Here is a 21,557-nt window from a genome sequence, read left to right on the forward strand (position 1 = left end):
ACAAGGGAATGGCAACGTGACGTGTGTGTGTGTGTGTGTGAGAGAGAGAGAGAGAGAGAGAGAGAGACAGAGAGAGAGAGAGAGTGAGATGGGGGAGGGTGGCAGTAAAGCCTCGTCATGCACTAACCACTAACCAAACTTATGTGCTTACTGAATTGTCATGGCTTTGTGTCTTTCAGGAGGTTCATGAGCTCTTACAGGACTATGAGCTAAAGTATTGCTATGTGGACAGGAATAAACGCACAGGTGAGAGTTCCACTCCAAGCACGTGATCTCGTTTTCATTTTGCATGTCTTATAGAACAGGAACGCTTGCTGTCTTTTCTTATTGAGCTGTTGTCTTCTGGTGCTGGGAATTGAGCTCGGGGCCTTCCCAGGGGCTGGCAAGCATTTGGACACTGAGCTCTCTTCTTGGTCAGCCGTGAGCTCCTCAGTGTGAAATCCTACCAGTGTGACTCCCTGGTCACTTTCTGAGGGCAGTAATACTGTCCTGATCTTTGACCAGTAAATGAATTCAGTGGAGCTGGACTTTGTGATGTTGAGTGTTCTGTGTTAAGTGTTCTTCAGGGTTGAGTGCTGTGTGTTAAGTGTTCTGCAGGGGTGTGGCGCGCTTCTGTCTAGTAAGGTCACTGGGTTCGGTGAACCCATTGCTTGTGTAGCTTGGCTTTTATTTGGACAAATTAGGAAAGTTGCCTTATTTTTCTGAGTATTAGTTTCATATCTGCGAGATCAGACCCGAGGTCTTTTGTGATCATGGTGATATATAAATGTTCATGAACTTTTTTTTGAGATAACTAAGATACAGCACGGATGATGACAAAAACCACTGTGGGCACATGTACTCCAGTACAAGTAGGGCTTGAGTTCTGGGGCCGTAGCTCTGTGTGGAGCACTTTGCCTTGCATGTGCAAGGAAATGGTTTGATCCCAGCAAATGCCCCCCAAAGAGTATAGCTAGAGCCCTAATGTTTATTACTGAATTTAAAACAGACAAAAGACAAAGCAAAAGCCTCCCAAATGCAGAGGCCCCCCAGTTCCTGCCACCTCACCTGCACTCCCTCCTGGAGGAAGCACTTAGAATCTGTTTCCAGTCTTGGGGCTATGGTCCCGTCATCCCTAGATTGTTCCAGGTTCTTTTGGGCATGAGATACTCTTTTGTTGTCCCTCCTACAGGTCATGAGAGGACACGGGACTTGTCTTTTCATAAACAAAATGATAATGGAAGAGGCATGTGTCCCTTTAGCTGAGGATTTCCATGCCAACATATAGCTCAGGCTAGATGTCCTCCCTTATGTAGCTCAGGCTAGATGTCCTCCCTCATGTAGCTCAGGCTAGATATCCTCCCTTATATAGCTCAGGCTAGATGTCCTCCCTTATGTGGCTCAGGCTAGATGTCCTCCCTTATGTGGCCCAGGATAGATGTCCTCCCTTATGTGGCTCAGATTAGATGTCCTCCCTTATGTGGCTCAGGCTAGATGTCCTCCCTTATGTAGCTCAGGCTAGATGTCCTCCCTTATGTGGCCCAGGAGAGATGTCCTCCCTTATGTAGCTCAGGTTAGATGTCCTCCCTTATGTAGCTCAGGCTAGATGTCCTCCTTTATATAGCTCAGGCTAGATGTTATCCAACTAGATTACTTGGCTCATTTTGATTGGTCTCACAGCCCCTCCTACTTCCTCTTTGGAAACCCCACATTTGTAACTCTCAGCTGAATGTCTTGGGTCCTGAGTTGGAATGTGAGCTTAGTGTTGAACAACTGTGCTCTTCTCGAGCTAATCTGTATCTAGACATGCTAATGAATAAAAAGGACTTGATTGGGGGGGTGGGGGGTAGCGGGGGTGTGTGGAGTGAGAGAGAGCAGGGATTCTGTGGCTTGGAGCTTCCGAGTATCTGAATTTGGGTGTCCCCATGAGTATTAGGCTAGAACAGACCTAGAGATTGCACCTTTCAAATGTCATCAGAGAAATCTGTGGCAGAAGGAAGTGGAAGGTGAGCTTGGATATGTGTGCAGACTCAGGCAAGAGTGCTCAGACAGGTGTGGAGACTCACGAGTGCACAGACAGGTGTGCATACTTAGGCAAGAGTGCTCAGACAGGTGTGCAGACTCACATAAAGGGATGGTCAGTGACTTCAAGTTCCCCGGCATTTCAGCCTTTATGAGCTCATATAGAACATATCCAGTATTTAGGAAACTGTTGCATGTATATTTTAGGAAAAAGAGAATTAAATAGTGTTATATGTCAGCCTGGTTGAACTGGGGAGGTCTAGACCCTGCAATGGGTGTGCCTGTGACGGAGGGTCTGTTTAACTGAGGTAGCACACTGCATAGCCTGAGATCCTGGACTGTATAACAAGAGAAAGTGAGCTGAGGGCCAGCTTTTGTTATTCTCTGCTTCCTGACTGTGGACATTGTGGACCAGCTGCCTCAAGTTTCTGCCACCAGAACTCCCACCCATGATGAACTATAACCCCAAACTGTGAACCAAAATAAAACTTATTTTCCTTAGGTTGCACACTGGCTAGTTTTATGTCAACTTGACACAAGCTATAGTCATCTGAAAAGAGAGAACCTCAGTTAAGAAAGTGCCTCCAACTCCACCCAGCAGAGCCTCGAAACAGATGCTGAGATTCACAGCCACACATTGGGCAATGTGTAGGGAGCCTTGTGGGAAAGTGGGAGGAAAGAGAAAAGGACCTGGAGGTGACAGGATCGTCACAAGAAGACCAACAGAGCCAACTCGCCAGGGCCTGAAGCACCAACCAAGGACCTTGCGTGGATTTGACCTAGGCCCCCTACAAAGACGCAGCTGATGGGCAGCTCAGGCTTCATGTGGGTCCCCTAGTAAGGGGAGCAGGGCTGAGGGCTCTTTCTGACATGGACTCTCTTGCCAGCTTTTCAATTATTTCCTCCTGGGGCACTGCCTTGCCAGGGGAAGAGGACACACTCAGTCCTGATGCCTGATGAACGGGGTGGGGGGTGGGCGGGTGGATGGGAAGGTGGGTGTGGGCGTTGGGGTGGGGAATCCCCTTTTCTGAGGAATAGGGGAGGGAGATTGGGGAGAGAGAGGGAGGCGCTGGAGGTGAGGAAGAATGGGGCTATGACCACGATGTAAAGTGAATAAAAAAAAAAAAGATAAAGAAAAAGAAAATGCCTCAATAATAATGGGCTTTAGACAAACCTGTAGGGCATTTTTAAAATTAGTGATTGATGGGTGCTGGCCCAGCCTATTGTGAGCAAGCCATGAGGGAGCAAGCAAGCCAGTACGCAGCACCCCTCCATGGCCTCTGCATCAGCTCCTGTCTTCAGGTTCCTGCCCTGTTTGAGTTCTTGTCCTGACTTCCTTCAGTGATGTACCGCATGGGCTATGGAAGGGTTAGTTGAATAAACCCTTTCTTCCCATCTTTCTTTTGGTCATGGTGTTTCATTACACCTAATTAAGACAGAAATTGGTCCCAGGATAGTGGTCTGTGACAGACAGACCCGACCATATTGTTTCGGGGAGGATTGTGAAAGGACTTTGGAACTTTGGGCGAGAGGAGCCATTGACTGTTCAAAGCTTGGTGAGCAGTTTTGTGGGACCTAGGAAGATAAGAATGTTGAAAGCAACACAGATGGTAGAGGACTGGCTTGTGAAGTTCCAGAGGGAAGTCTGAGAGTCACTTAATATTTGCTGTTTCGAATTAAGATTCTATGGTTCTGGAAGCCGGGGCTGAAGACCAGAACCACTGAAGTAAACCTTTGCTTTAATGGGACAATTGACGCTGGTCGACTGGGGCTGGGAAATTAGCCGTGATCAAGAAGAGACCAGCATCACTGCGGTGAAACCTTCTGAGAAGTGTTTCCTGAGAGTCAGCACACAAAGGCTGTGTTCCAGTGGTAGTCAAGGTTGTCCACCCTAGTTTTGGCAGCCAAACTTGGTAGTGTAAGAGGCACCCAGGTGGTGTTGGTTTTGAAGGCATGACAGGGTGATGGAAAGCAGCTGGGACCTGGCACTGAGAGAGACCAGAGAAGCCATCGATTGGTGAAGGTGTGGGCTCAGTAGCAGTTGAAGGCCCAGGATTAAAGGGATCAAGGAGAGAAGTTGAAGCATGTTGCACCATGGTGAGACCCCTGGAGAGGCTATTGGTGAGAATGCAGCCCAGTCACAGTAAGACCCCAGCGTTTTGGAGATGTCAGTACCATGGGACAACCACCAAGAACAGCAGTGAGGTGGAGCTGCCAATCCTCAGAAGACAAGCTGCACGTGCTGTAGAGAGCAGAGCTGCAGAAGTTACCCAGACCCCCACGGAGGAGCCCAGAAGATTATTATTGAGTCCCAGATGTTGAACATAAGCTACTTACACTAATGGAGTTTGGCTTTGATTTATTCATATTGTGACCGTGTCCTGGTTCTTCCCTCTTGAAGTAAGAAAGCATTTGATTTATTTTTGCAGGAGCTCTTAGTTGAGAGACTTAAACTTTTTAAAAAGAGATTTTAGAGTTTTTAATGGAGACTTTGGAATTTTAGAAGAGACTGGATATTTTTTTAAGAGACAACTTTTTTGGTGGTTGTTCTTAAATTTAATTTATAAATTAATACAAAACATTCCAGACCAATGTGTCTTAATCCTCGTCCTCCTCCTCTTCATCCTGGTTGATCTGGAAGTAACACAACTCATAACTTTATTTGCTGTTGGTGACAATAGGCATCCGGTTTTGAAGATCATTCTTCAAATATTTTTTGGTGAGATATTTCAAATATCTTTTGGAGAAAGGCACCTCAGAAGTGACAGTGATCTTGCTCTTGCTCCATTCGATGGTCACAGCCCTTCCACCGAGATTCCCAGTTGCCCCATTCACGTTGACTCTCTTCTGGAGGAACTGCTCAAAACTGGCACCACCCATGATTCCATTTTCTACAGAATGGGTGCAGTCAAGAGTGAACTTCAAAACCTGCTTCCTTTCCTGTCCCCCTTCACCACAAGCTTTTTCACAGGCGCCATGGCAGCAAAGCGAAGAGGAACTTTTAAAGTGTTTGAATTTGTAAGGCAGTGGGGCATTTTAAGCTGGTAAGATGTTTTATACTGTGATGTTTGTTTGATTTTTGAGAAAGGGTTTTTCTGGGTAGCCCTCAGAGATCTACCTGCCTCTGCCTTCTTGGGATTACAGACGTGTGCCATCACCGCCAGGCTATACTGTGATGTCTTTATTAATGTGCGATCTTGCTGATGAAAAAGATGTGAAGTATCAGTGACACGTTTATGTGTCAAGTTGAGAAGGGGTCAGTTGTGCTGGCTAGTTTTATGTCAACTTGAAAAATCGTCTGAGAGGAGGGAGCCACAATTGATTAAAATGCCTCCATAAGATCAGGCTGTGGACAAGCCTGTAGAACGTTTTCTTAATTAGTGATCGATGGGAAAGGGCCCAGCCCATCGTTGGTAGGGCCATCTGGGGTGGTGGTCCTGGGTTCTATAAGAAAGCCAACTGAGCAAGCCAGTAAGCAGCACCTCTCCATGGACTCTGTCAGCTCCTGCCTCCAGGTTTCTGCCTGGTTTGAGATTCTGTCCTGACTAGCTTCATTGGTCTTGGCGTTTCATCACAGTAGTAGTAGTAAGTAACCCTAGCTAAGACAGGTGAGTCTCTCAGGTCATTTTGTTGCAACAACAACAACAAAAAAGTAGCTAGTAAAAATCAAAACAAATCACTTTAAAAAAGGGGAGGGGGGTGTTGGCAGCCAAGAGTTAATTCTTGCAATGAGGGTGGTTTTCTTTCCTGTTGGAAGAGTTAGATTGTTGCACTGTACTTGGCATTTGGAGAGCTTGCACAATGAAAACCACATTGCTTTAGATGCTGGCATCACTCTTAGTGGTAAGATGCTCAGATTCTGAGAGCCACATGGGCACCAAGACCAACTGAGGGAGGACAGAGCTACCCATGCGATGAGACTCCCTTTCTCACCTCTTAGGTGTTTGCTCTGAACCGCACGGGACTAAGCTCTATCTGAATCTGGGTAAATTAAGTGCTTGCAGGGCTGCCTCCCTGTGCTCCCTAAGGAGACAAGGCACTTTCAGACAGCAGCTCCCTTGTGATTTGTGGATTGCTGTGTGGTATTTTCATTGGAGGCTTTCAGGATTTCTTACAAAAGTTCTTAAAATATTTACAATCGTTAGTGAAAACAGATAAATTTATATGACCTAACTTTAACAAATATGAATCTATATACTTCATTCATTTGTCACCCACTTGTGTCACATATTTGTTTGAGGCAGGGTCTCTGTCTCAGCTATGAAGGCCAGGCTGGCCCTGAGTTTATGTCCCTCCTGTCTCTATGTCACATGTGTGAGATCCTAGGCATGAGTCACCAGCAAAGCTATGCCATTTATTTTATTTTATTTAATATATTTTATTGTTTGATGTTGAAATAGCTTCAGTGGTGTTTAAAATTGTCTCATTGGGATTAAAGGTTAAAATATCCAAGATCAGAATCATGTTTTTTTTCCCATTTGATAATATTTAGCAAAGTTGTATATGGTTTATACACTCTTGGGTTCTTTGAAGCTAATCAATCTAGATTTATTATGATCTATTTTTAAAAGTTACACTGATTTATTTGTGCGTGTGTGTGAGTGCATACTTGCACATGTGGCAGGGGACAGCTGTAGCAGTTGGCTTTCTTCTCCTACCATCCAGGTCCTGGGATAAACTCCCTCATGAGACTTGACGTTGCAGAGCCATTTCGCTGTCTTAATTTATCTTAATGATGTGAAAAAGATTCGGAGAAACTGGTTTGCTTCAGGCATTTGGGCATGTTTTACTGTACATTCAGTGTTTTAGGTCCTTCCTGTGAATGTCTTTTAGATCTTTCTGGAGGTAAGGGTCTTATAACCTCATTTTAACTTCATTTTGAGGGTTTTAAGAAAGGCTTCTTAAAACTCTATTGTTGAGAGGGTCAGATCTCTGTGTTAGAAATCCCTCACAATATGGTGGATCTTATAGTGGAACTCCTAATACAATTGCTAAACTTTTTACTTGAGCAATTTGCTATGAAATTAGTTTAGTGGTGCCTCAGCATTAACCAAAAAAAAAAAAAAAAGACTTTAAAAAAAACCATAGTAAATTAGAATTGACAAGGCAGAGGATAGAGAGATGGCTCAGTGGTTAAAAATGCATTCAGGTGCTGGGGGGGGGGCGGAGCTGGAGAGATGGCTCAGAGGTTAGGAGCACTGGCTACTCTTCCAGAGGACCTGGGCTCAGTTCCCAGCACCCGCCTGGTGGCTCACAACTGTCTGTAACTTCAAGATCTGACACCTTCACACAGACATACATGCAGGCAAAACACAAATGCACATGAAATATAAACAAATTTTTAAAGAAATGTGTTTCGAGCAATCATGGGGTCCTGAACTTGAATCCCAGCACCTACATAATAACAAGCCAGGCATGGTCTCCCCATGCTCCTGAGCCGGGCTCTGACCAGGAGTCGGGGAGTACAGTAGCCTTGCTGCAGAAACAAGAGCCCAGGGTTGAGGGACATCAAAGGGATAGCTCAAAGGGGTTAGGTGGAGAGCGGTAGAGGTGGACATTGGCGCCCTCCTGGCTACTGTGTGCACTCGCATGCCTGCTTGCCTGCCTACGGATCTGCACACGTACACGTGCAACACACACATAATTAGAAAAAGCAGTTTCTAAAGAATGACAAAATCTAGAGTGTATTTCAGGTCAGGTTTGGTGGTGCACGTGGGAGGCAGAGGCAGCTGGATCTCTGAGTTTGAAGTCAGCTGGTCTGTGTACTGAGGTCTGGGGCCAACAGGAGCTAGATGGTAAGACTGTCTCAAAAAGTGTGTGTGTGGGCAGACACATGGGAGGAGGCATTACATAGAGTAGGAGGGTATCCTCTGATAATTTTGCTTCAAAAAGAGATACGTACCTTTGTATATACTGAGTCTTAGGCATAAAATGCATCTCTTACTATGGGTCACAGGAGAAAGATGAAAGTGCTGACCTTAAAAACCTTGCGATCCCCTCTGTTGTCTTCCAGCTTTTGTTACCTTGTTGAATGGGGAGCAGGCGCAGAGCGCGATTCAGAGGTTTCATCAGTTTTCTTTTCGAGGCAGAGAACTAATAGTGCAGCTGCAGCCCACAGACGCCCTGTTGTGTATCACCAACCTGCCCGTCTCTTTCACGTTAGAAGAGTTTGAAGAACTTGTCCGCGCGTACGGGAATATCGAGAGGTGTTTTTTGGTCTACAGCGAAGCTACGGGCCACTCCAAAGGCTACGGGTTTGTGGAGTACATGAAAAAGGACTTCGCTGCCAAGGCCAGACTGGAGCTGTTGGGCAGGCAGATGGGAGCTTCGGCCCTCTTTGCACAGTGGATGGATGTTAACCTATTGGCCTCGGAGCTCATCCATTCTAAGTGCCTTTGTATAGACAAACTCCCCAGTGACTACAGGGATTCAGAAGAGCTCTTGCAGCTTTTCTCCGGTATCCATAAACCTGTGTTCTGCCAGGTATGTATTTCTAAGAACTGATTTAAGGTACTTAAAAATAGTTGTGTGCATATCTAATCGATGTCGTCTGTATCTATATCCAGTTAATCTGTCATAGACACGTGAATAGTACAGTGGTGATTTTGATGTTGATTTTGATTTTGCTCCAGTCTATAATGAGGACTCTTAAGGAAATTTAAGTGATTGCCTTCTGTTCATGGGACAAACTCTGTTGCTTTGGTTCACTACATCACAGTAAACCCGCTGTCTACTCTGTTTCTCATTCCACCTAGCTGTCCAGCTGTTCATCCATTGGTCTGTTTTTCTCTCCAAGTCGTGCTCAGCGCTGTCTCTGGGCCAGTGCTGGGCATATCAGAAATGTAGAGTAGACGCTGGGTCTCGGTGCTTCAGTTTTGTAGATGAGGGACAAGTGAACAAATAATTGCAAATCCTCTCTGAAGAGCCACTTAGTAGAGGCTGGAAAACTCGGAGAATGGCTAAGGCAGATGCCCCACCATCTATCAGAATGGGGTAGAGGTGGCTGAGGCATGTCGAGAGCTCCTGGCCATACTGGTGAGCATTTCCAGGCACCTGCTGGCAAATGCATCCCAGGAACTGCACAGAGACGCACAGTGGGACAGCTCCCCCTGCAGCTTTCTGATGGCGGCGGACCAGTTCTCTCTCTGTTCCTTCAGTTCCTCCTTTTTGCCTCCTCCCTTCACTGCCATGTTTCCTGTCTTAACTCCCTTCCTCTCCTTTGTCCTCTGACCCAGCAGCTGCCAAACTCTTGTATTGTGGTGAAATTTTGGAGCTGGATTGTGCATGTGGATGTGCACAGTGGATGTGCGTGTGTGTGTGTGTGTGTGTGTGTGCACAGTGGACATGTGGATGTGCACAGTGGGCGTGTGTGTGTGCAGTGTGTGTGTGTGCATAGTGGACATATATTTGTGTGTGTATACACAGTGGGCATGTGTATGTGCACAGTGGACATATGGATGTGCACAGTGGACATGTGTGTGTGTGTGTGCACAGTGGACATGTGTGTGTGTGTGTATACCCAGTGGACATGTGTGTATGCACAGTGGACATGTGGATGTGCACAGTGGGCGTGTGTGTGTGCAGTGTGTGTGTGTGCATAGTGGACATATGTTTGTGTGTGTATACACAGTGGGCATGTGTATGTGCGCAGTGGACATGTGGATGTACACAGTGGACATGTGTGTGTGTGTATACACAGTGGACATGTGTGTATGCACAGTGGACATGTGGATGTGCACAGTGGGCATGTGTGTGTGTGTGTATACACAGTGGACATGTGTGTGTGCACAGTGGACATGTGGATGTGCACAATGGACATGTGTGTGTGTGCACAGTGGACATGTGTGTGCATGGTGGATATGTGTGCACACAGTAGACCTGGATGTATGCACAGTGGACATGTGGGTATGTGGTGGATGTGTGTGTGCACAGTGGACATGTGTGTGTGCACAGTGGACAGATAAGGTTGTATGTATTTGTTATGCCTACCATGACGCTGTGAAGTACGTACATGTGGTGGGGAGCCTAAAGCCAGCTGACTGACTGAGAATTACCCTCTTCTGTGATGAGAGCACTCAGTATCCATGCTCAGAACTTTTTATGAATACAGTGTTTTGTTAATTGTGATGGGGCATGTTTTATGATGGATCTCCTGAACTTATGTTTTCCTATCTATCTCAAAGTTTATGCCTTGTAACCGACGATGTTTGTACTCTGTGGTCTGCTGGTGAGTGCCACTCTGCTCCCACTTTCTACAAGATTGTCCTTTTCAGATTCTGCATGTGAGATTAGGCATCTGTTTGCATATTTTAGAATGTTGTATTTATGGCCCCATCTTGCTTTTTCTTGCATCTCTGCTCCTCCCGTCCCAGTAAGGCATTAAAGAAACCATCCAAGGCTTGTGTAAAATTAGAATATCTTGTGACAGACCTTTTTACCCAAGGTTAGTTATTTGATTGGTGTAGTGGCGTGCTGATATTGTTGAATCCTAAGAGTAATAAAGTTACATATACAGATTTATAGATACAGCTACATAGAGAGTTGTATATCATCCTGTGTCATCTTAATTCTCTGTGGTATTTGGAGCAAATGTGAGGGGCAAATCCATGCATCACAGATCTATCATAAAATATGGTCCGTTACAATTAACAATGCACTGTATTCCTAAAAAGTGAACCTGACAGATCACCTTGTAGCTATACAGTGGCAGATACTGTTTGCTACTGTTTGGTTGAGTGACTCTTAGCTTCTGCTAAAATGTTTCAAATAACGGAAACTTTTTTGAGTGGTTCTGGTCTTGAACTGAGAGTCCCACTGTACCATTCATTGCTGATGTGGTTTGAAAGGGACTTGATTTTGGTTTGGAAGCCTTCAGGTGGTCTGCGTTAGGTAAGAGTGAAAGCTGCCCCACTGAAACACAACAGCAGCAGAGGCGTGCTAAGGCAGCTTCGCTATAGCTCCTCACCCATGGGTCTGTCAAGTTCAGGCACTTGTCCATCCTAAGTCAGCAGAGAATGGCCTGGAGACACTCTCTCTTGCCGTCAAGGGACCAAAGGGACAGCTGTCTTCAACAGCTCTGATCTGAAGATCTGGTTTCAATTATAGAAGGAATGCTTGGAAGAGGTAGGTATTTTTCCTTTGCCTTACACATTTGGAAAAAAGCTTTATGAAGAAAATTTAGGACAGTTTAAAGAAGTAAAGATATTGAAGGGGCAGAAATGAAAAATTGGCCTAAATATGCCAAGGAAGTAAAAATTAAGCTTTTTTTTTTTGGTTTTGTTTAGTTGGTTTGATTTATTTATTTATTTATTTATTTTTGAGTAGTGTTCTCTATGTAGCCCTGGATATCCTGGAACTGACAGAGATCCACCTGCCTCTGCCTCCTGAGTGCTGGGATTAAAGGCGTGTGCCACCACCGCCTGGCGAAAGCTACACTTTTAAAATTAAAAAGTGCTAAGGACTTAGAAAGTATTTATTTGTAATAGTAACATGAGATAGAAACTCTTATCATAGGGTTGTGTTTGTGACTTCTCAAAGACACAGGCTTGATTTTTGCCACTTCTATCAACTTGGAATATTAGCATATTTATTAAGCTTATTCAGGTGTGTTTGAATCTGAAACTGTAGTGATGTGGTCCTTCTTCCAGCTGCTCTTTGTACAAGTCCATGGAGCCGGATTGTACTGTCGCCCTGCGCACTCCTGCAGGAGGGTGACAAAGCTGAGACCAGGTCCATGGAGCCGGCCTATACTGTCATCCTGCAGGAGGGTGACAGAGCTGAGCCCAGGTCCATGAGCCGGCCTGTACTGTTGTCCTGTGCACTCCTGCAGAAGGGTGACAGAGCTAAGCCCCGGTCCATGGAACCAGCCTGTACTGTCATCATGCACACTCCTGCAGGAGGGTGACAGAGCTAAGCCCTGGTCCATGTGCGGTATCTCGTTAGCCCGCACTTGAGAGTGAGGGTCATGTGCAGATGACATAGTATCAGACCTAGCATGAGGCTCATAATTACGATCTAGTTTTTAGTGTGCTTGACCAGTTTGCTGGGATTTGCTTAATATGTTGAAATAAAAGTTAACTGTGACTCCAACCACCTGTCTTCTTCTGATGGAAGCATTTATCATGTGTGTTTCGTTATCCATGAATCTGGTGACTTTTTTTGATAGAATTACTTAATTATCCTTTCCTATTAATTGCTAATTGTGTGTATATATTTCTTAATAAGTAGAAGACTATTTATTGACTGTTAAATTAGAAAATGAAAAACTGGGTTGAAAGGCCTGTCTTTAAGAACAACTGTCTGTGTCAGCTGGGCATTGTGGTACACACCTTTAATCCTAGCACTTGGGAGGCAGAGGCAGGTGGATCTCTGTGAGTTTGAGGCCAGCCTGGTCTATAAAGAGAGTTCCAGGACAGCCAGGGCTACACAGAGAAACCCTGTCTCGAAAACCCAAACCAAACTAACAAACGAATGAATAACTGTGTCTAAAGGAGGTTGTCACCAGCACAGGCCGAGGGCCTAGCTGTTGAGTTTGGAAATGATTACTGTAAACAAATGTTCATAAATCAGTTTCAGAATCTCTGTTTAATGTGCTGTGTGGTATCAGCTTGCACAGGATGAAGGCGGTCACGGTGGTGGCTTTGCAGTGGTTGAATATAGCACTGCGGAGCATGCCGAGGAGGTTCAGCAGGTGGCAGATGGCATCACCATCAAGGGGAGCCAAGTCCAGCTGTCCTTCTGCGCCCCAGGAGCACCAGGGCGGAGCACCCTAGCGGCCCTCATAGCAGCTCAGCGCGTGGTGAGTGGCTTACTGCTGCATGACCCGGAGACTGCCTTAACCTCCCAAGTCTGTCTACAGTTAGTGCCGTTCCCTGGCCTGTTGTGGTTTGCATTACACTAAAGACATTCATGCTTTTAAAATAATAAGTGTATTTTTTTTAAAAAGCTGGCCAAGTGGTGTCTGAAAAACCAAGCGAGGAGAGAGAGAAAGAGAGAGAGAGAGAGAGAGAGAGAGAGAGAGAGAGAGAGAGAGAGAATTTGCATATGGGCCTGTGTATAAGTAACGTGTGTAGGGGGAAGATGTGTTTGCAAGTAGTATGTGTGTTTATATGTGGAAGACCAAGGCTGTGTCCGGTTTCTCTCGGTGGTTCTCCTCTGTATTCACTCATTCCATCCAGTCTGGCCAGCCAGCTTGTCCGGGGGCTCCCTCCCCATCTCCTTCCCAAGTGCTGGGATTACAGATGGCCAGCACATCTACCCAGCTTTTTCATGAGTTCTGGGGGCCCAAACTTTGGTCTTTACACCACAAGTGCTTTATCTCCCCAGCCCCTGTCCAGAGTAATTTCTGAAAGACTTTCATTCATTCAGCAAATATTTTAGTTACGGTCTGCTATAAGTTTCCAGTGTCATGTCTCTTTTTTTTTTCCCCCAGAAGTCATCATAACACAGGTCCACACAGTGTAGGGCCCACAGTCCGAGCTAAGGAAAAGGTCTACCTCTTCTCCACCAGGCCCTCTTTCCTCTGGCTTTCTCTAGCCTGAGGGTCCCTTAGATACGGACAATTCATTCACAGTTTTCACCCCAGCACTCCGCACAGTACATACCTGATGGTTTAACGAAGGGGTAGATACTCTTTTGAAAGAGTTAGGACAAACTTCGCAATGAAGATGATATTTGAATCTGACATTAAGGAATGGATGCCATTATTGACATGTGCTGATGGGGGTGGAGGATGGGACTGCCAAATAAGTCCAGATTTTGCGTGAGACATGCTCCCATTAAAATTATTCATTGTTTATGTCAACTCCAAGTTTCACTGAACATCCTGTGCTCTTCGTTAAATCTGGTGACAGTAAGGTGGCAGGTGAGTAGGCGCTGTAGGCTGGGCGGTGGTCTGAGCTGGATTAAATGTTCGGAGAGAGGCAAATGGTCCCTGAGCCACCTACGTAGAGAGGTGCGGCCAGGTGGTTGGTTGATGCTAAAGAAAGAAAGTGTGGCATAGTCAAAGGACTGGTTGAATTTTGCACTGGAGACCTCATAAGATATGTAAATGAGAGAGTGACAGGTGACAGTGAAGCCAAAAGTAGTTACGATGATTAGGAAAGAAGAGGAGAAGGTGGGCTGGGCCTGGGAGGCAGCTGTTAGACCTGTCTCCCTCCCCTCTTAGTCCCCTCTGAGCTCACCTTTGACCCTGGGTCCCTCCTTTCTGTTTCCAGAGCTAGCATGGTGGGCATCTTACTCTCCAGTCCAGGCATTAGCTATTTGTTCACTGTCGTTTCATCTCTCCTCTGCTACCTTGTATCTTTGCTCAGTGGGATTTGCTGACTTTCCGGGTTTGCTGAGGTCACAGTGCTGAACCAGTCTAGTCACTGACTTCTAGAGTCAAGGCACCCTGTGGTCTTAGACCTGAAACAGCTGGGTGGCTTGGTGCCCCTGCAAATGCGTGGCGTGTGCCTTTGCTGACCCCTACAAGTCTCCAGCCTGTCTGTCACTGGTTGTCTCCTGCTTCCTCCTGCAGCTGTGACAAGCCTGTCCTCGTGCCTTGTGCATGCTTTTGTCACTCTTTCTATGAGAAGATCATGGTTCCTGCAAAGATCAGGGCCTAGAGTCAGCCAGCCATCTTTCTTCTCTCCCTGCTCGCTTCCTGCTCCTCTCGGCATGCATAAGCACTCCCTAATGCCCAGGAGGTTCATGTAAAGAGTATCCCTTCCCTCTTTATAGGACAGTGTCCCCAGGGGAAGCCTCTGCGCCCTCTGCTTTCTCTCTGGCTTTACGCGTTTCACTAGCTCTGTCCCATCTGTCATAAATACCTTGTTATTTCGTAAGCAAAAACCCTAGATCGCTGCCTTTACAATTGCTGTTTCGTTACCAGGGCCCATTGCCACCAAGTCCTAATCTTCCATCCGCTCTCCACCCAATGCAGCATAGTGTCCACCTCCTTCAAGTCAGTTGCCCTCCTGAAGGGATTTCTATGTGTGTAGACATGTTCATGTGTGTCCATGTGTGTGCACGCACGTGGAGGCCGAAGGTCAACATCAGGCGTCTTCCTCAATCCTCAGTTATTCTTCACCTTTGTTTTTGAGACAGGATCTCTCACTGAACCTGGACCTCACCTATTGAACTAGACCGCCTGGCCAGCAAGGCCTGTGGGTCCCCATAGCTTCCTCCTTCCCAGTGCTGGGATCACAGGTGTATGCCATTGTGCCCAGCCTTTTCTGGGGACCATGCTTACATGGCGGGCGCTGTAGTGCCCAAGCCATCTTACCAGCCCCAACAGGGATTTCTTAATACTCAGATCTGTTAAGTATCCTCCAGTGTTTGATTGTGAGATCCCTGCAGCGTTTGAAATGTTCTTCGCCTGTGACTCCTGCCTCGCCATTCTTGTTTCCTGTCTGTTCTTGCCCAGCTTGATTGTGCCCCTGAAGGTTGGCATCAGTAGGGTTTGGCATTCAGCTTTCTCTCTTTCTTCCTTACAGACCCCCAATAGCTTCAGTTACTACTTACACTAACTTCTGTACGGATGTTGGTAGATCAATACATCTGTATTTCTAGTCATTGAGAAGAATTGAGACCATCTGTTAGATCAATAGCTTAGTTTTAGCATCTCTTAAGAAAATAGTTTTTCTCTGGCACTTACTTTCAGTGTTCTATAATAACTTGACGTGGTATAAAACAAACTGGGAACCTCAGGGCCAGCTATTCATCACTGGCCTCTCATCAACACCCCAAATACAGCTGTCGCTTTCCACCTGTGTGATCAGAGTAATGCCCTCCACGGTCCCATGCCGTTCCTTCTTTTTCTTCTAATCTTCAGACACAGGTATGATCCCTTTCCCTGTAGGCTGGATTGTATCACTTTTCTCTCTTGTCCTTTAATGGTGCACACTGAACACGTACCTCAGACTGACATGCAGACCTTCCTGAGCAGGTAGCAAGGATAGTGAGAAAACTTTGACTCTTTTTTTTTTCTTTTTTTAGTATTTAAAGTAAGTTGTTATGGGTAGTACTTTTTGTGAGCTCTTTGTGCATATCTTTTACCAAGTTTCTGAAATTTGAGAAAAATAAGCAAAGTATTTCTGCAACGATTCTGATAAGGATGTGATTTATCCTCCAGTTGACTGATACAGTGTCTTATTTTGCTTTCTGTTGTGATTAAACACCATGACCAAAAGCAAACTTGGGGAGGAAAGGGTTTCTTTGGCTTACTGCTTGCAGTCCATCACTGAGGGAAGCAAGGCAGGAAATGAAGTAGAGGCTATGCATATTGCTGCTTACTAGCTTCCTCTCCAAGGCTTGCTCAGCCTGCTTGCTCATACCCATAGGCCAGGGGTAGTTACCACCCACAGTGGGCTGGACCCTCCCATGTGAATCACTAGTCAAGAAAATGCCCTACAGACTTGCCTACAGGCCTATGAGATAAAGGTATCTTCTTAATTGAGGTTCCTCTTCTCAGAAGACTCCAGATTGTGTCAAGCAGACAGAAAGGCTAACACACAGATGGCAAATCACATTGATTTGTTTCATGGAAGTCATCCTTTTAATTAAAAAATTTTTAATGTAAAAAATAATTGGTTTCATTGTGACATTTTTATTTTATTTTATTTTTGAGATGTGGTTTCTCTGTGCAGCCTTGGCTGTTCTGGACTCACTTTGTAGACTAGGCTGGCCTTGAACTCACAACGATCCACCTGCCTCTGCCTCCTGCGTGCTGGGATTAAAAAGCATGCACCACCACGCCCAGCCATTGTGACATTTTCACACACATGTGTTATTCATTGTAAGTTGATCATCTTCCACATCCATTCATGGTCCCCCACCATGGGTCCCCCACCATGGGTCCCCCACATAGTCTCCTTCTGATCTCCGTCCATTTATGTGTCTTTCTCCATATGAGAGAAAAAGTGCCACATTTTTCTTTCTTGGTTCCTTCCTGTCCCCCTCCCTCCCTTCTGTGCCCTCTCTATGGTCTGCTTTCTATTTTATGCTCATTTCACCTTACACCCTGATGATAGCCCCTTCCCTCCTCCCTCCCTTGTCGCCTCCCAGTCCCTCCTCCATCCCTTATACTCAACTGCCCTAGTCCTCAGAAAGGGGAGCCCTCCTCCCCTAACATCTGACCTCAGCCTATCAAGGCTCATCTGCACTGCCTGTATTCTCTTCCTCTGTGGCCTGGCAAGGCTGCCCCACCAGGGGGAAGTGATTAACCAGGGGAAAGTGGGCACCAGAGTCCATGTCAGAGGTAGCCCCTACTCCCCATATTATGGGATGCTTGAGAAGACTGTGCTGCCTATCTACTACGTTTGAGCAGAGGGTCTAGGTCCTCACCATGCGTGGTCTTTGGTGCGTCAGCCTCTACAGATGCCCCTGGGCCCAGATTTGTGGAGCTCCTGGCTCCTCCAGGTCCCTCTATTTCCCAATTCTTCCATAAGACTCCCTGGCTGTGTGTCTCAGCATCTGTTTGGATCTCCTGCTGTGTGGAGTCTTTCAGAGGACCTGTATGGTAGGCTCTCCTCCTCTTCCTTCTCTTCAACCACTTCCGGTGTCTATTCTGTGTCCTCCTCGCTATTTAGTTTCTCTAGTTCTGTGTATTGCATGTGGGTATCCTGTATTTGCTATAACAACCCTTCTCCCTATTTCCACATCAACTTGTCATGTCCAGCTGTCTGCTCTTTGAGAAGCTCAGTGTTGCTCTGTGAGGCCAGGTGGCCCACTCCCTGAGCCTCTTCCAGAAGGTTCCTTGGTTACCTCCGAGCTCTATCTGGAGACAGTTTGTTACCTCTTTGTCTTTCTGCGCTACGTTTGACTGTTACACAAGATTGTCCCTTCCGTTTGCCTTTTCAGCATTAGCTGTAGTCCCACTTACAGCCTCTTAGCATTAGAAGATGTTGCACACTTTCTTCATTTTTATTCTGTGTGATTTGCATTTTCTGTTTTTCTTTGTCAGCCTTAGGAAAGAGTATTCTATTTGGTCCTTTCAGAGTACCAGCTTTTGTTTATCTCATTGTTTCTAAATTTTCCTCTCTTGCTTATTTCTGCTTTTATGTTTATTATTTTCTTGTTTCTGCTTTGCATTTTTACTTTCTCCCTTTTTGTTGAGGGTGGGGGTGGTAAGGTTAATTGTTTCCCATGTTTATTGATGTCAATCCTTAACTCTTACTTTCTGGGTTGGTTGTTGTTTTGTTTTGTTATGTTTTTTGGTGCTAGGAATAGGTACTCTGCCATTGAGTTACACCCCTCGTCCCTAATCTTTTCTTTTTTTTTCTTTTTTGTAAATCTTATTCTATGTTACGTACATTTATAGGCTGGTATGATAGTGTATTAAGCCCAGCACTGGGAGAATTGCTGTGTGTGCAAGGCCACACTGGGCTACATAGTAAGTTCCAAACAAGCCAGAGCCATGGGATAAGACTAGCTGAAAAAAACAGAATAAGTAAATAATAAAGAAATACATTTACTGGTTTCCTTCTAACAAATACTGTATTCACATGTCACAAATCTTGAGGTATAGATTTTGAATTTTGTGATTTTTTTAAAATTAAAAAATTATCTTACTTTGTGCACATGAGGGTTTTGCTCTCATGTGTGTGCGTGCCCCGTGCGCATGCCTGGTCCCCACAGAGGCCAGAAGAGGAGTCAGATCCCCGGAACTGGAGTTCCAGTCACTTGTGAGCCGCCTTCTTGGTGGGAATCCAACCCCGGTCCTCTGAGAGAGCAGCCAGTGCTCTTAACCACAACGTTTATCTCCAGTCCCCTATTGGACTTGTTGTTGTTGTTGTTGTTGTTGTTGTTAGCGTAGAAAGAAACTATTCATGGCATTCTCGTATGTATATACCATTATACTTTGTTCTTATTTGCCCCATCAGCCCTCTTCTTCCTTACTGGTTCTGCTTTCTCCCCCTGCTTTATACTGTGTGCCTGTGTGCATGCATGTGTGTGTATGTGTTTGTGCACATGCGTGTACGTGTGTGCATATGTACAAATATGTATGTGCACATGTGTGTGCATGCACATGCCTGTGTATGTGTGTGTCTGGTGCCTGTGTGTGTCCGCTTGTCCATGTATGTATATATAATCCATTATCCTCTTGTTTCCTTCCTCATTCTCTGAGACTTTACTTCCTCTGAAAGTCCCCTCTTGAATTTCATGTCATATATATGTTTAAGGGAACATACGCATACTTACGTCTCAATTTCATATCTGAAAAGATGTCTATATTTATTGGAATATAGCTCATTTTGCTTAGCATAGTCATCTCCAGTTCCATTGTTTTCCGGTAAATGTCGTAATTTCATTCTTCTTTATAACGTAGTAAAGTCCCATTACGTGTAAGTGTCACGTTCTCCTTATCCATCCGTCTGTTGGGTATCTGGGCTTGTGTCATTACTTAGCTATTGTGACTAGAGGAGCCAGCTTGGATGCGCAGCTAACTCAGCGGTGTGTTGACTTGGAACCCTTCTGGCATACACCCAGGAGCAGCACAGCTGGGCCAGATGCTACTTCTATTTTTAGTGTTTAGAGGAGCCTCTATAGAAACAGATGTCCAGGGTGGCTTCCTCAGTTCACCCCGCCCCAGCAATGAATAAGGAAGGGTTCTTTTCTATGTCCTCGTTAGCAGTAACAAAAGTCTCACATCAATTTTTGTTTACATATGATGGCCAGCTCATTTATTGTGGTTAAATTACCAGTGTTGCCTAACAATTGCCCCACTTCAAGCACCACTTTTTGTCAATTTATCAGTATTGCCTATTAATGTTTATTATCAGTCCTATAATTATTATTACAGCAGTATTTTCTGACCTGCTAGCAATCAAGACACAGACACCTGTTATATTTTAAAATAGCCTTTGTTAACCTGGGGCAGGGCAGATACTAATCCTCTAAATTATTTCCCATAGTAGGGCAGGTATGGGATATCTGTCCCAATCCCATGGCATCTAGTTCTCATAATTTCCATCCGTAATCCCAAATACTTGCTAATTATCATTATCTGGGCCAAGTCTCCATCCCTGCTGGCCATGTTTTCTCCTCCAACTAACCCATGATGGCGCGACCCTCCTCTCTCTTCTCTTCTGGTCTCTCCTCTTCCCAAGATTTTCTCTGTCTCCCCACGCCTGGGAACCTTAGCCATACCTATCCCATTTGCCCTTCCCGGGTGTGACAACCTTTTACTAATTAGCATCAAAATACATCAGACCAACACTCATTGGCCATTTGTATTTTTTCCTTTGATAACTGTCTATTCAAATCACTTAGCCCATTTACTGATTTAATCATTTGTGTGTTTCGCGAGCTTGTGCGCGCGCGCGTGCGCGCGCGCGTGTGTGTGTGTGTGTGTGTGTGTGTGTGTGTGTGTGTGTGTGTGTGTTTAATTTTTGTGGTTCTTTATCAATTCTTGTCTAATGTGTCATTGGAAACATTCCTAAATGCTATTCACAATACCTATTAAAAACACCCAGAATAACCCTGAAGACTCTGGAAGATATAAGGCCTTCCATGTCATGGACTGGCAGAATTAATAATGTGAAAATGAGCATGCTACTAGATTCAGTGCAATCCTGATGAAAATCACGATGGCATTCTTCACAGAATTGGAGAAAAAAGTCATCATAAAATTCATAAGGAAGTAGAAAAGATGCTGGACACCAAAATGACCCTAAGCAGAACCAGCAACACTGGAGGCATCACATTACCTTATCTTATGAACCAAAACTATGCAAACCAGCGTTAAACAGACACACAAACCAAGGGAACAGAACAGAGGGGCTGGACACCATCGCAGGCGGTGCAGCCACTTATCTTTGAGAAAGCTGTTGAAAACATACATGGAGGGAAAGGCAGCTCTTTCAACAATGGCGTTGGGAAAACGGATAGCCACGCCAAAGAATGAAACTAGGTCCTTCTCCCACCCAGCACAAAAGTCAGCTCCAAATGGACTAAAGGACTTAATGTAAGCACTGAATCTCAGAAACTGTTAGGGGGAGGAAGAGAGAAGATATGATATAAGCACAGGGAAGAAGGTTCTAGAAAAGCATTGACAGGTGAGACTGCGCAGTGCGAAAGCTCCTGCATGACTAAGGAAATAGCCAGCTGCATGATGGGACATTCCACAGAATGGGAACCCGGACTTCTCCCTTTTATATTTGAATCATGTTTATTTCTTATCTTTTGCTTTAGTTAAGACTTTGAGCACTCTGATTAAGAGTGGACACCCTGGTCTCTTCTATTTCCTGGTTTGGATGCTTTTCCACATAGGTTTGTCATATGGCACCTGTTATGTTGTAGCACAGTTCTGTTCCCCTAGATTATCCCCTAGTTTGTCACTGGGATGAAGACCTGGGACTGAAGGCTTTTCTATGTCAGTTGAATAATGATGTGATTTCTGCCCTCCGACACATTTATGTGTACTGTATTTATAGATTTGCATTTGCTGAACCATAGACTCTTCCCAGGTCCCCAAGGTAGCTCAGTACTAAGCAGTAGGTTTGCTCTCAAGGTGGCACTTTGCCTTAACCCTCTGAGCTTGGGGAGCTCCTCTGTGCTCCTGACCAGTCTTGCTT

General features: G+C 45.3%; 1 protein-coding gene and 1 pseudogene across 7 annotated transcripts in view; one reads left to right on the forward strand and one right to left on the reverse strand.

Annotated features, from left to right (window-relative positions):
• The window catches only part of RAVER2 (ribonucleoprotein, PTB binding 2), an 84,289-nt gene that overhangs the window by 30,674 nt on the left and 32,058 nt on the right, over positions 1-21,557 (forward strand). For 5 of the 6 annotated variants that reach the window (XM_084784429.1, XM_084784430.1, XM_084784431.1 and 2 more), the window contains exons 2-4: positions 180-246; positions 8,015-8,484; positions 12,608-12,799. In XM_084784429.1, coding sequence (XP_084640555.1) covers positions 180-246; positions 8,015-8,484; positions 12,608-12,799 — 729 coding nt within the window. The remainder of the gene's footprint in view (positions 1-179; positions 247-8,014; positions 8,485-12,607; positions 12,800-21,557) is intronic. The other variant, XM_084784434.1, reaches the window with a different exon arrangement.
• On the reverse strand, positions 3,604-4,979 carry LOC311599345 (large ribosomal subunit protein eL22-like; annotated as a pseudogene). Its single transcript has one exon. The product of its transcript is annotated as a large ribosomal subunit protein eL22-like (transcript).

Source organism: Acomys minous, assembly GCF_964271855.1.
Source record: "Acomys minous genome assembly, chromosome: 6".
In the NCBI taxonomy this organism is placed as follows: domain Eukaryota; kingdom Metazoa; phylum Chordata; class Mammalia; order Rodentia; family Muridae; genus Acomys; species Acomys minous.